Source organism: Tupaia chinensis, unplaced genomic scaffold (genome assembly GCF_000334495.1).
Source record: "Tupaia chinensis unplaced genomic scaffold, TupChi_1.0 Scaffold000628_1, whole genome shotgun sequence".
NCBI classification, from domain to species: Eukaryota; Metazoa; Chordata; class Mammalia; order Scandentia; family Tupaiidae; genus Tupaia; species Tupaia belangeri.
Window position 1 is genome coordinate 1,993,010 of NW_006160148.1, and position 12,279 is coordinate 2,005,288.

Consider the following 12,279-nt stretch of genomic DNA (forward strand, 5'->3'; position numbering starts at 1 on the left):
TGTGTTCGTGTTTTGTGCGCGCACGCATTAGCCTGTGCTGTATGCGTGTGTGTCCGCGCCCGCGGTAGCCCGTGCTGTATGCGTGTGTGTCCGCGCCCGCGGTAGCCTGTGCTGTATGCGTGTGATGTCCGCGCACACGGTAGCCTGTGCTGTATGCGTGTTGGCATAGCTCCCTCTCCTTCTCTGGGTAAGCACCTCTGTTGCTAAAAATGTCTCCGTTTTCCACCAGGGAAGGCATTAGAGACCACGCAGCGCATGCGCTGGGCTTGCTCTCTGGAGAGGGAGTCTGGTGGGAGCTGCCCCACACCCAGGCAGAGGTGTGGGCGGGAGGAGCCCCGCACCCAGGCAGAGGTGTGGGGCGGGAGGAGCCCCGCACCCAGGCAGTCATGCAGGCAGGAGGGGCCCTGCGCCCAGGCAGACGTGCCGGCCAGAGGGGCCCTGCGCCCAGGCAGACATGCATGCAGCTCTGAGAGGCAGGGCGAGAACTTGGCCCCAGTCAGTGTGAGCTGCTCTTCCTCCCTGCTGGGGAGGCCTGGGAGTCAGGGGCAGGGCCCGCGGTGACCTGTGACTTGCGGAGACCACTGGGCTGTCTAGAAGAGTGACGGTGGCCAGTCCAGGGCCCTCTGCAGCCCAGACACTCGCCTTTGCTTTCTCTTCCCACAGCCTCGTGCACACGCTCCTTCCCCCGCACAGCCCCTGAGCTCAGTCATGCGCTCGCCCTCACACACATGCTCCTGCCACACCGGCACCGAGTCTTCACGCCTGGTCACGTGGCCACAATGAGATTTAAGCCACCGGGTCCAGGATGTGAACCGCGGTCGACTACGTGGGAGTCCAGCGACGTAGCCATTACACTAACTGCTGGCCTCATTGGAGTTTTTTTTAAATTTACTTTTATTTTTAAAAAATTTTTGACATAGGGACCAGCAGTTGGCATAACGGCTATGTCACCTGGACTCCATGTAGTTGACCACGGTTCCAGTCCCAGACCCGGTGGCTTAAACTCACGCCGGGCGCGTGTGCGTGCGTGCCCAAGATCCCAAGAGGAGAATGGAGGAGAAGGGATTGCGGCGTGGCCATCCCCCCGGCGGGTGATTTCTCACTTTCTGTCTCTCTGTCTTTCTGGCGAGCGCACGCGCCCTATAGCAAAACCTCTCAAGAACAAAAAAAAGTAGAATGCTCTGAAGTTAGCAGTGACACTGTACGCACACGGGCACGCACACTTAGAAGCTACGGCCAGTGGGGGGTATCGTGGAGCAGCCCCTCCTGCCAGGGGAGAGAACACGTCCTTCAAAGACTGGGGGCAGGGACAGAGCTTCCCATTAGCCCATTGCCGCAGAGAGGAGCAGAGGGCCTCCTGGTCTCTAGGGTCCCGCCCAGAGCAGGTGCACTGGGCAGTCAGACGACCTAGGGTCTGAGTTCGGGTTAAGCTCTGCCAGTGCTACCCCTTGCTGTGTGACCGTGGAAAAGTGGCTCCCACTCTCTGAGCCTGAGTAGTTTCACCGAGACATAGAGATCACACTGTCCAATCACACTCTGAGGGCGGAGGGAAAGGTGAAGTAAGGTGCGGCCCGGTGCTGCTGGCACGTGGAGGAACTTGGAACACGAGATCTGTCTGGTGTGGAACGAGAACAAAGGACCACGCGCCCCGTCCCTACGCCAGTGCTGAGACCTGTGTGCCGTCATGTCCGGGATGAGACAGGTCCGGGGAGCCTCGCCCCGCTGGCACCTAGGGCACCAGGCTTTGAGGCCAGGCTGGACAGAGAGCCCCCAGCTGCGGGCGGGCCACCTGTCAGCAGGCATTGGCGCTAGAGGAAGGCCCTGTGAGGGTGAGCAGGTGGGGTGGGGAGGCAGGGAGTGAGGACTGAGGACAGCCCCACGGCCGGTGGCTTTTCCCCTGAACTTCCCTGTGAGGGCGGGAAGCATGGGTTATTCCGGAGAGCCTCCTGGGTGGTGCAGCTTTCACAGACCACGGCTGGAAGAAGCGTAGCCGGACCTGGGAGTGGAGACGGCCCGGGGCAGCGCCCTCCTTCCCTCTGGGTGCGTGCAGGCCACCTTGGGTGGGAGCCCCCTCGGGGAACCGCGAGGGCCCAGTGGCCCCCAGCTGGACTCCCCCCGCCCGGCCAGCTCGCAGAGGTTCCCTTTGCATATTGGAGTTAGCACACTGGGCTTCCCGGGCGTGGTGACACCTGCCTGCTCCCGTGGCTCTGTAAGCAGAAGCCGCCTCACTGCTGTCTTCCAGGAGCAGCTCGGCCCCTACCCCTGCCCCAAGTCAGAGATACCCGGGGCGTCGAGGCGGGGTGCAGGGGGGCCGTTTCTGCATCAGTTGAGGTTGAAACCGGAGTCTCCCGTCTGCTCCCACACTAGCTGGCTTTCCTCCTTCCCGGAACGAGGCCCACATCCAGGCCCAAGAGCAGAGCTTAGAGAGGAGGGCAGCCCGGGAGCGCAGCCCTGCCGTCCCCTCAGGTGGCACGGTGACCTCCTTACACCCTCTTCCTGAGTCCTGTCCCTGGAAACAGGGAAGAGAGAAGCCAGTTTCTGGGGAGCCAGAGCTGTGTGGAACAAGGACTCGGAGGACCTCCCAGAGGCCCCTGGGAGCCAGCCCCCTCAGGCTGTCCCATACTAACCACTCTGTCCTGTCCCCACTCCCTGTCCCCCACAGCCTCCCTGCTGAGACCTGTGTCCTGGTTTTCCTAAATGTCCCACAGGAAAGAACCATGATGCCTATGAGGGAACCGGGGTGCACGGGGGGTAGAATGGATTGCCCGAGGTCTCCAGCTTGTGGCCCTGACCCTGCACCTGGTGGCTCCAGGTCCCAGGCAGGTTGTGAAGTGAGGGTGATGCCCTTCTTTTGTCTCTTTTTTTTTTGTTGTTTTTTTTTTGGGGGGGGATTGGAGAGGTTTTTGCTATAGGGCACATGCGCTCGCCAGAGACAGAAACAGAGAGGCAGAAAGCGAGAAATCACCCCCCAGCGGGAATGGTCACACCGCAATCCCTTCTCCTCCATTCTCCTCTCAGGATCTTGGGCACGCACGCAGCACCCGGTGTGAGTTTAAGCCTCCGGGTCCGGGACTTGAACAGCGGTCGACTACATGGGAGTCCAGCGACATAGCCGTTACGCCAACTGCTGGTCCCATAACACCCTTCTTTATGACTAGGTGACTGAGAGGCAGGTGTCACCCTTAGTGTCAGGGCCAGGTGGGGGCCCAGCGGCTCCATGGGCTCTGCGACCTCGGGAGGCGACCTCACTGCCCTTTGTCACGTGGAAAATGGGCACATGGGGGGACTACCTGAGGTCCTGCCTCTGCGTTTCCTCCTCAGAGCACCCGGAGCTGGGAATTGAGCCCTGAGGGCTCTCAGGGCGGGGGTGTTGAAAGGCCATGCCAGAAATAGGGCACGACTTTCTCTGAGGTGTTCCCAGACGCGTGTGGGTAACAGGTGAGGACACCTTTGCCCTCAGAGCCCCAGCTGTCGGTGCCAACCCTGGGCGCCCCCAGGGCCAGCAGCTCCACTCCTGGGGGCTCCGTGACATCCAGGCCAGGCCATCAGGCATCCTCGGGCAGCACCCACAGTGTCGGGAGAGGGGAGGGCTTCTCACCCGCCCACCCACACCCAAGCCCCAGCACCACGCGGGTCTCGAACCCCCAAGTCTGGCGGGCTCAGTGGTGGAGAAAGCACCTGGCAAGTCAGACAGGCCCGGGTTCAAAGGCCACCCGCCGTCGCTTCACACTCACAGTGTCATCAGAAAACGGGCCGAGGGGGGTTAGCGCGGTTGGTGGTGGAAGCTGCAGGCGCACTGGGGCCCGCGTGAGCCGCACCCCACTTCGCGGCCGGGAGCTGCGAGCGGGCGGTGACGCGGCTGCCCTGACTTCCAGTGGGAGCTGGGGCTGGACCACAGCGGGCAGCAGCAGCGTCCTGGCGGAGTTCGGGTCGCTGCATTTGGAGTTCCTGCACCTCACCGAGCTCTCCGGCAACCAGGTCTTCGCAGAGAAGGCAAGTGTCCGCCCCGCTCCCTCCCAGGGCCGTGTGGGAGAGCACAGAGGGCAGTGGGTCCTCCGGGGCCCCTGGTACGGCAGCAGTGACTCGTGGGAGACCTCACTGTACCGGGTGGCAGGGAAAGGGGGTGTGGGGAGCCCTCGGGTCCCACAGCGGGCAGGGCGAGCCGTCTCTGTCAGGGAGGAGGTACTCACTGGCCTGCACGGCGGCACCCACACGTGTGTGAAATCTGGGCACCACCTCATGTTGGCAGGAATCGGCCGTTGGGTCAGCACGGAAGGGACACTTCACTTGTCCATGCGAGACCGCGGCCGTCCCTTCCCGTCGCCCGTCTAGCTCGGGCCACCCAGGCTGGCAGGGCAGCCCTCTCCTGCAGGTGCCCATGGCTGTCCTTCCTATTGCCCCAGGCTGCTAAGGCCACACGGGCTTCCCGGGCAGTACCCCAGAGGTGCCGCAGCCCTGGGCAGTCCCCCCACCTGGAAGTTCCGTAGGTCTGACCCTGAGCCACAGGAAGGACAGCACACGCCATCCTCAGACAGCCTCCCTAGGCCTGCCCAGGAGGTAGAGGCCGGCCTCCGCTGCCTGCAGAGCCCTCCACCCCACGTCTCTCCCCCGGAATGCCAGCCTCTTAGGTTAGCAGGGAGCCGGGAGACGGTGGGCTCGTACCTCGCCCTGGGGGCTCCTCGTCACAAGGCATCACATGGCACAGCCGGGACGTAGCAGATTCTGGGCTCACCCCCACCTGGCAGCTACGTCAGTACACACCGGTCCTTTCCGACACCGCGTGTGGGGCCACGGAACTCACAGCCGGCCTAAAGCGTCCATCCTCCTGTCAGCCCTTCCTTGCGAATGTCCTCCTCCAGTCGAGGGGGACCTCGCCTCCCTGGACGCGCCGGCTCCAGTTGAACCGCACTTGCTAGTAGCGTCTATCTTCTGGTCGTCTCCTGCTTCCATCCCCCGTGGGCCAGCCCTCGCCTGCTCTGAATGGAAGGGGCCGAGAGACTGCGCGGGCGCTCACAGCTCTCATCCCCCCCCACGAGGAGGGTTGTCCTGGTACCCGACTTAAAGAGGAGGACCTAGGTCCCGTAACTCGCCAGGCTGGCCCTACAGCCTGGTAATGAAAGGAGCAGACCTCACATGGCCAGGGTTCAAATCCCCACTCCAGTGGCTTGAAAGACACAGTGGGCCGTCGCGAGTGTGTGCCCAGATCCCAACAGGGTGGAGAAACGGAGGCGCAGGGGTTGTGGCGCCCCACGGCCCGGTGCCTTCTCCCTCTGCCCCTCCCTCTGGCAAGTACAGAATAAATTAAATAAATGGCTCGCCGGGGTTATCCAGCTACAGAGTGGTGAGGCCAGAGTTGAAGGCCATTTCAGGCTCTTTCCAGACCAGGTCGGGCCAGCAGGCTGCAGGCAGCTCCCCGGAGTCCGCTGCCTGGCCTCGCCTCCGCTCTCTCCCCGCTCCCTCTCCCCGCTCCCTCCGGGTACATTTACATACCCTGGCTATTTTCATTCCCAGTCCCGCCTCCCACTCCCACGGAGGCCATTATTGGCAGTCAACAAATTGGCCCAAATTCTAGAAGCACCACGCACTCTGGGGGAGCTAGTTGAGCCCGCTTCACCGCTCCCCACCAGGGCAGTGGAGAGTAACTCGGGCGCGGGCACAGCCCTGTCCCCCGGAGTGGGCTCAGTTAACACAGTGGACGTGAAGTCCGAAGTGGCCAACCAAGTGCCATTCCCTGGAAAGAGTCTCAGGCCGAAAGCCTGCCATCCCTGCGCCTCGCCTTGCAGATCAGTCTGGGCATGTGACCCGCGGCCTGGAGCCTTCCCGGGCGGGGTTTAATGGAAGGGCAGAGGGCAGACACCTCCGGATAAAGCCCCTGAATCCCACTCGCCAGCCTCGCGGTCGCAAAGGTCTCAGACGCAGTCCTGCCACGCTGCTGTGGGCTCCCTGCCCCGACCCGGACCCGCGACGCCACCTGCAGGGCAGGGAGCCTGTCCAGTTGGTGTGCTCAACAGGCCTGACTCACGTCCTGGCTGTCAGTCAAGGGCCAGGTGGCCAGTGGCAAGTCACTGAGCCTCTCTGCCCTTCGGGTTTCTTGTCTGTGGAACCGAGATAACACCTTCTAGGTGGTTAAGAGGGTGGGGGCGTGCATAGCGGGCCGTTGCTACAGTTCTGACAGGAGTGTGAACAGCCTGCTGCTTGCCAGGATGGCTCTTCCGTTCTTATTCTTTTTTTTGGAGAAGTTTTCGCAATAGGGCGCGTGCGCTCGCCAGACAGAGAGAGAGAAACAGAAAGCGAAAAATCACCCCCCAGGGGAGATGGCCATGCCTCAATCCCTTCTCCTCCATTCTCCTCTCGGGATCTTGGGCACGCACGCACACGCGCCTGGCGTGAGTTTAAGCCACCGGGTCCGGGACACGAACCACGGCTGACTACGTGGGAGTCCAGCGACATAGCCATTACGCTAACTGCTGGTCCCATGATGATCATTATTAAAGCCCTGAGCTGCCTGTTAGAGCAGGGGTCCAGACTCTCCTCTGAAATGACTCCCAAGGGGTCAGACCTTTTTTTCTGTTTGCTGTAGGGTGCGTGCACTGGCCAGAGAGACAGAGAGGGTAATGAAAAGCCACCCCGGGGGTTGGCCACACTTCAGCCCCTTCTCTAATCTCCTCTCAGGATTTTGGGCACACATGCACATGCACCTGGAGTGACTTTCAAGCCACCAGGTCCGGGACTTGAACCGTACATTCGGCCATGCAGGATCCAGCTGCCTTAACCTCCATCCTGCCTGCTCCCGCCCGTTTTTTATCTTATAATGAACATGTAGCGAGCACACCTAGGAAAGTCTTCGACTTTTCGAGAACACAGTACATGTCGTCACCCAGCGCCCGAGCTCTGCAGTAGCGCTCTGCCTCCCATCCCTGTCACACACCCAGCCTCTGCCGGCCACTCCGCTCTGTGAGCTCACTGTCAGACCCCACCCGGGGCACGCAGCCTCTCCCTGACGTCCTCCAGGCGCCGTGTGCTGTCACAGGTGACGGGGTCCAAGACTGAGCCGGTGGACGCCATCTGGTGACGGACACGGAGGCTGCTCCCATCGTGGGCAGCACAGCGCCCGGGGGTCACGGGACGTGGACGTCGCTTCCCCATGCCGACCCTGTGTCCTCTGGGTACCCCTCAGTAGTGGCATTGCTGGTTCAACTATCTGTGGCCCAGTAAAAAGGCAGCTTTACCAGTGAGCAGCTGTCGCTCGTGCGACACCCCCCCTAGGGCCCATGTCCCCCCAGAGCAGCATGCAGAGGAGAGGGGGGCTGGCAGCCAGGGTGAGGCTGGCGGGGCCCTCAGCAGGATGGTCAGTGGGGAGGCCCCACGTGGCCACCTCCTGCCGCACCCTGGGCGTGGACAAGGGTGAGGCCGCCCCTCTGCCTTGGTGGGAGCCTACAGCTGTCCCCCGCCACCCCGTGGGAATGGCTTCCTCCGTACACCGGATCCGTCCTCGTCCTGGGCGGGCCGGGAGTCGGCCAGCTTCTTCGAGAAGGTAAAGGCCGCCTGGTGTCCATCTCTTGGCAGGTCAGGAACATCCGCCAGGTTCTGCGGAAGATCGAGAAGCCCTTCGGCCTCTACCCCAACTTCCTCAGCCCAGTGAGCGGGAACTGGGTGCAGCGTGAGTATGGAGGCCCACTGCCCTGGACCGCCTTACTCTTGCCCACCTGGGCCCCTGGGCAGAGAACAGCCGCGTTTTCAGGGCCACATTCCAGCAAGGCACCGCTCCGCCAGGTCTGCCCCTTCCCAGCACCGGGGGCGTTCCCCTCGTGACGAGCTGCTGCAGCGCGGGCACCCGTGCCCAGGCCCGCTGCGCCCCACTGGCCTCTACCTCCCCAGCCTCCCCTCTCTGAGGGACCGCTGCAGCCTCCTCCCTCCCCCTAAACATGCAGGCGTGGCCCGGGCAGACTTGTCTGGCTCGCAGGGGCCTCGCACCCTCCCCCAGCCCCTTTGAGCTGGCCGCCCACTTCCAACTTAATATTTAAGAGGTTTTAAGGCAGGCCTAACTGCAGCGACACAGAAACCATTAACACCGCGGCTCTCACACCCGCCAGAACCAGCCCCAGCATTTCCAGGGGTTCCTTGTCCAGAGACTTGTTTATCACCCCGGTAGTTGGTCACCGCGAGCCCCCAGCCCCACCCACTGAAACAGCATGGGGTGGGGGATCTGCAGACTGGGGACTGTGGACAAGTCCAGAATGTTCAGAAACATTCAGGCTGTGGGAGAGGCAGGCCTGGTCTCCGGCTCTGTCCCTCTGCCCCTGGTCACGTGGAGCCACCCAGAGCCCAGCCCCTGCCTCTGCCCTTCGCCTGCCTCCAGCCCGGACTGTGGCGCAGGCTCAGGGTCCAGTGGATGTGGCCTGAGTGCTGCGTGGCCTGGGAGATTCACTCCCTAGCTTCAGGCCATGGTCTCCTGTCCTGTGAGGTGGAGCCGGGAGACCGTTCGTGTCCAGCCAGGGAGCGAGGTGGGAGTAAGGTCAAGGCTGCAGGAGGCAGGCTTCGGTGCAGTGTTCCCGAGGGGATCAGGCTGTCCGACAGGCCCTGCCTTCAAGCCCCATCCTCCACCATTTGCAAGTCGCAGAGTCCCAGGAAGTTTGACCTGGGAGTTTCCCCAGTGACAGGAGGACCTCACCAAGGTGACAAATGCGAAGTGTGTGGTCTGGTTTGAGTTTCTGTGTTTATTTTGCCATAAAGCCCACATACGTGCTCACCGGAGACAGACAGACGGAAAGTGAAAACTCACTCGTCAGGGAGGCGGCCACACTGCAACCCCTGCTCCTTCATCCTCTTTCCAGGATTCTGGGCGCACACACACGCGCACACTCAGCATGATTTTCAAGCCAACGGGTCTGGGACTCGAACAGCGGTTGGCCCTGTGGGAGTCCAGTGCCTTAACCACCACATCACTTGCCTGCCCCCCCCCAAGTGTTTTTAACCAAAACACACTTGCAAACCCCCGAGCATGAGGAGAGAGGGCCTGAGTTACAGGAAGCGGCAGCACCTCCATCCTGAGGCCTGGCAGGTGAGGAGTGACCTCTCCACTGGTCGCCGTGGCCGGGGGCAGTGCAGCAAAACCCACGAAGAGGCCAGGGGGTGCGACCCCGGCTAAGTGGTTACCATGCAGATTGCAGGGGAGCCCCCCCCACCTAGAAGCATCATTTTCTTTGCAGGCTGCACCAGGGGCTGAGATCTGGGCGGCCGTGAAGTACGGGAAGTTGTTTCCCCTTAATGAAATGTGACTCCGGCCTGCTGAGAGCAGAGTGAGCTAGCGGCCAGTCACCTGGCGCCTGCCCCCTCCTCCCCAGGCTCCGTGCTGGTCCCTGGGCTGTGTTGGTCGCTGGGGTGCGAGCGCTTCCTCAGGAGACGGCGGCATCCCCACCTGCATAAGCCGTGGGTCCGCATCGCCTTCCCTCCGCGAATCCTCAGCACAGCCGTGGGCAGGACGGGCGGCGGCCCAGGGCAGGAGGACGCAGGGCCGAGCCCAGGCTCCCGGCCCTTGGTCCGCCGCTCCCACCCCTAGAAGCAGAGCTGCAGGGTAACCCTAAGCCTTCGGGCCGGGGCAAACCCACCAGGCTCCCACGGCACCAAGCAGACTGGCCATGAGGCCGACCCACTTCCAGTTCTAAGCACCGCGAGCAGAAGGGCCGCCCTGAGCTGCCTGTCCCCTCTGCCCCCGAGTCCTGCACTTCCTCCCAGGGAGGGCGGCCAGTCAGGTCCCTGCGGAGGGTGGAGGAGCGAGAGCCACCATCGTGGAGCACCCCCAGCTCCCAGCTGGGGTGCCTAGGCTTGGGCTCGGCCTTGCACGGCCAAGTGTGATGACAGTGTCTGCTCAGGCAGGACCCAGCAAAGGCAGTCCCATGTCTAATTCCCACTCCAGTGCCCATCCCGGGTACCACACGGTGTGGGGACACCACACGCACACCCGTCCCGGGTACCACACGGTGTGGGGACCACGCACATGCCTGGCCCAGGTACCACACTGTGGGGACACCACACGTATGCCCGTCCCGGGTACCACACTGTGGGGACACCACACGCATGCCCATCCCGGGTACCATACTGTGGGGCACCACGCGCACGCCCGTCCCGGGTGTGCCACACACGTCCGTCCCAGGGACCGCACAGCATGGGGACAGCACGCACAGGCACGGTGTAAGGCAGGAGCCCTCCAAATGAGCGAGTCACGTGTCAGACGTAGGACGCCCATCGGTGGGGGAGGCCAGCATTCACTCCCACACCAGAGGTGGCACATGCCAGTCACCAAACCCTTGTGGGCACCCCAGAACAGGGACTGCAAGCAGGTTGTGAGGAGACCAGGGAACCCCCTAACCTAGACCTGGGGTGCGGGAAGCCACTCTGAAGAGGGAAGGCCTGAGCCGTGTGAGGTGGGAAGGACCTGCCAGGCCAGCTGAGCTCAGCACCAGCCGGACACACGGCAGGAAACGGGGGGTGGCAGATGAGAAGGAGAGGCAGGGCAGGACATGACCAGAGGGTGACGTGCCCCTGGCCGCCCTGGGACCAGCCCTCCCACGGGGGTGCAGAGTACCCCAGCTAACCCAGTTGGACCGCACCGGCCGCTCCAGTCCTGCCCCATCGCTGGCTCAGGCTGTGCCCTCTGCTGAGGAAGGACAGCGGACAGGGACACCGTGCTGGGCTCTCCTCCCTCCTCGCCGCCAAGCCCAGGCTGCACTGACCCCACTCCTCCCAAGCTCACGCTCTGTCTCATCTGTTCCAGTTTCTGCAGCGCGACCTGCCGAGCTTGCAGACCCAGGGTTTATTTATGGCAGGGACTGGAGGGGTCTGAAGTGTTGGTTGATGTGTGATTGGCCTCTCTTAGCCCTTCCTGGCTCCCATCTGTCTTCACCCTTGTCTCCGCCCTCCTCACACTTGTCCTGTCTCCATCTTCGTTCTCACCCTGGCTGACTGCACGCGGCCGCAGAGGGCAGGCTTCCCACTCACCAGCTCTGTCCTTGGACGAGCTCGGTGGACCCATTCAGTCTTCCCACCTGAGAAAGGGGGGTCCACGTACTCACCTCCCAGGGCTCTTGGCATGATTCGGTTATAAATTATACAGTGGGCTGGGACCAGCAGATGCAGTTATGGTGGCATTGCTGGACTCCCACATAGTCCACTGTGGTTCGAGTCCCAGACCTGGCAGCTTGAAACTCACACTGGGCACATGTGTGTGCATGCCCAAAATCCCAAGAGGAGAATGGAGGAGAAGGGACTGTGGTGTGGCCATGCCCCGGGGGTGATTTCTTGCTTTCTGTTTCTCCCTCTCCAGCGAGTACACGTGCCCTATAGCAAAAAAATTCTCTAAAAAAGAAAAAATGATACTAATACAGTGGGCCAGCAGGTGACATGGCGGTTAAGGCACTGGACTCCCCTGTGACTCACTGCAGTTCAAGTCCTAGAACTGGTGGCTTAAACTCACACTGGGCACATGTGTGTGCTTGCCCAAAATTCTCAGAGGAGAATGGTGGAGAAGGGATTGCGGTGTGGCCGTCCCGCTAGGGGGGTGACATGGCGGTTAAGGCACTGGACTCCCCTGTGACTCACTGCAGTTCAAGTCCTAGAACTGGTGGCTTAAACTCACACTGGGCACATGTGTGTGCTTGCCCAAAATTCTCAGAGGAGAATGGTGGAGAAGGGATTGCGGTGTGGCCGTCCCGCTAGGGGGGATTTCTCACTTTCCTTTTCTCCGTCTCTCTCTGCGAGCACATGCCCCATGGCAAAAACCTAAAACCGAATAAAATAGCGATAACACAGTAAAGCTCCTGGCCCACTGCAGAGAGCCTGTCATGGCATGGGGCCTGTGTTGATGGATTCCGGCTCCTGTATTCCCGGCCCGCACCGGCTCTCCCTACCCCCTCCTCCTGCAGAGCAGTTGGGACACCCCGCCCATTCCCCCACCTGCCCTCCAGCCTCCACCATCTCCCCTGCTCTCTGTCTGCCTGAGATCAGCCAAGCACAGAACTTGTCCCTCGGGGACCCCGAAATGCCCTTACGCTTCCCCGCTGCTGACTTTCAAAGCATGTGTGTGAAGCATCTTGTCTGGGGTTGTGGTTACCCGTCTTCCTCCTGGCTTGGCCCTGGGGACGGAGACCGCCCTCAGTCACAACCCTGGGTGACGGCGGACCGGCGGACCGCGGCTGGCCACCGGCCACCAGGGAGATGCCGTCAGGCCAGAAGGTCTTCACACCCGATTCTTCTTCCCCGCTCCTTCAACCTCCGTCGGGC

The 12,279-nt window shown here is 62.2% G+C and overlaps 1 protein-coding gene across 1 annotated transcript in view; it reads left to right on the top strand.

Annotated features, from left to right (window-relative positions):
• Nucleotides 1–12,279, top strand: part of MAN1C1 (mannosidase alpha class 1C member 1) — a 156,835-nt gene that overhangs the window by 130,057 nt on the left and 14,499 nt on the right. Inside the window, 2 exon segments of the mRNA XM_014591978.2 lie at nt 3,876–3,993; nt 7,567–7,660. Of these exon segments, the coding sequence (XP_014447464.2) occupies nt 3,876–3,993; nt 7,567–7,660 (212 nt within the window).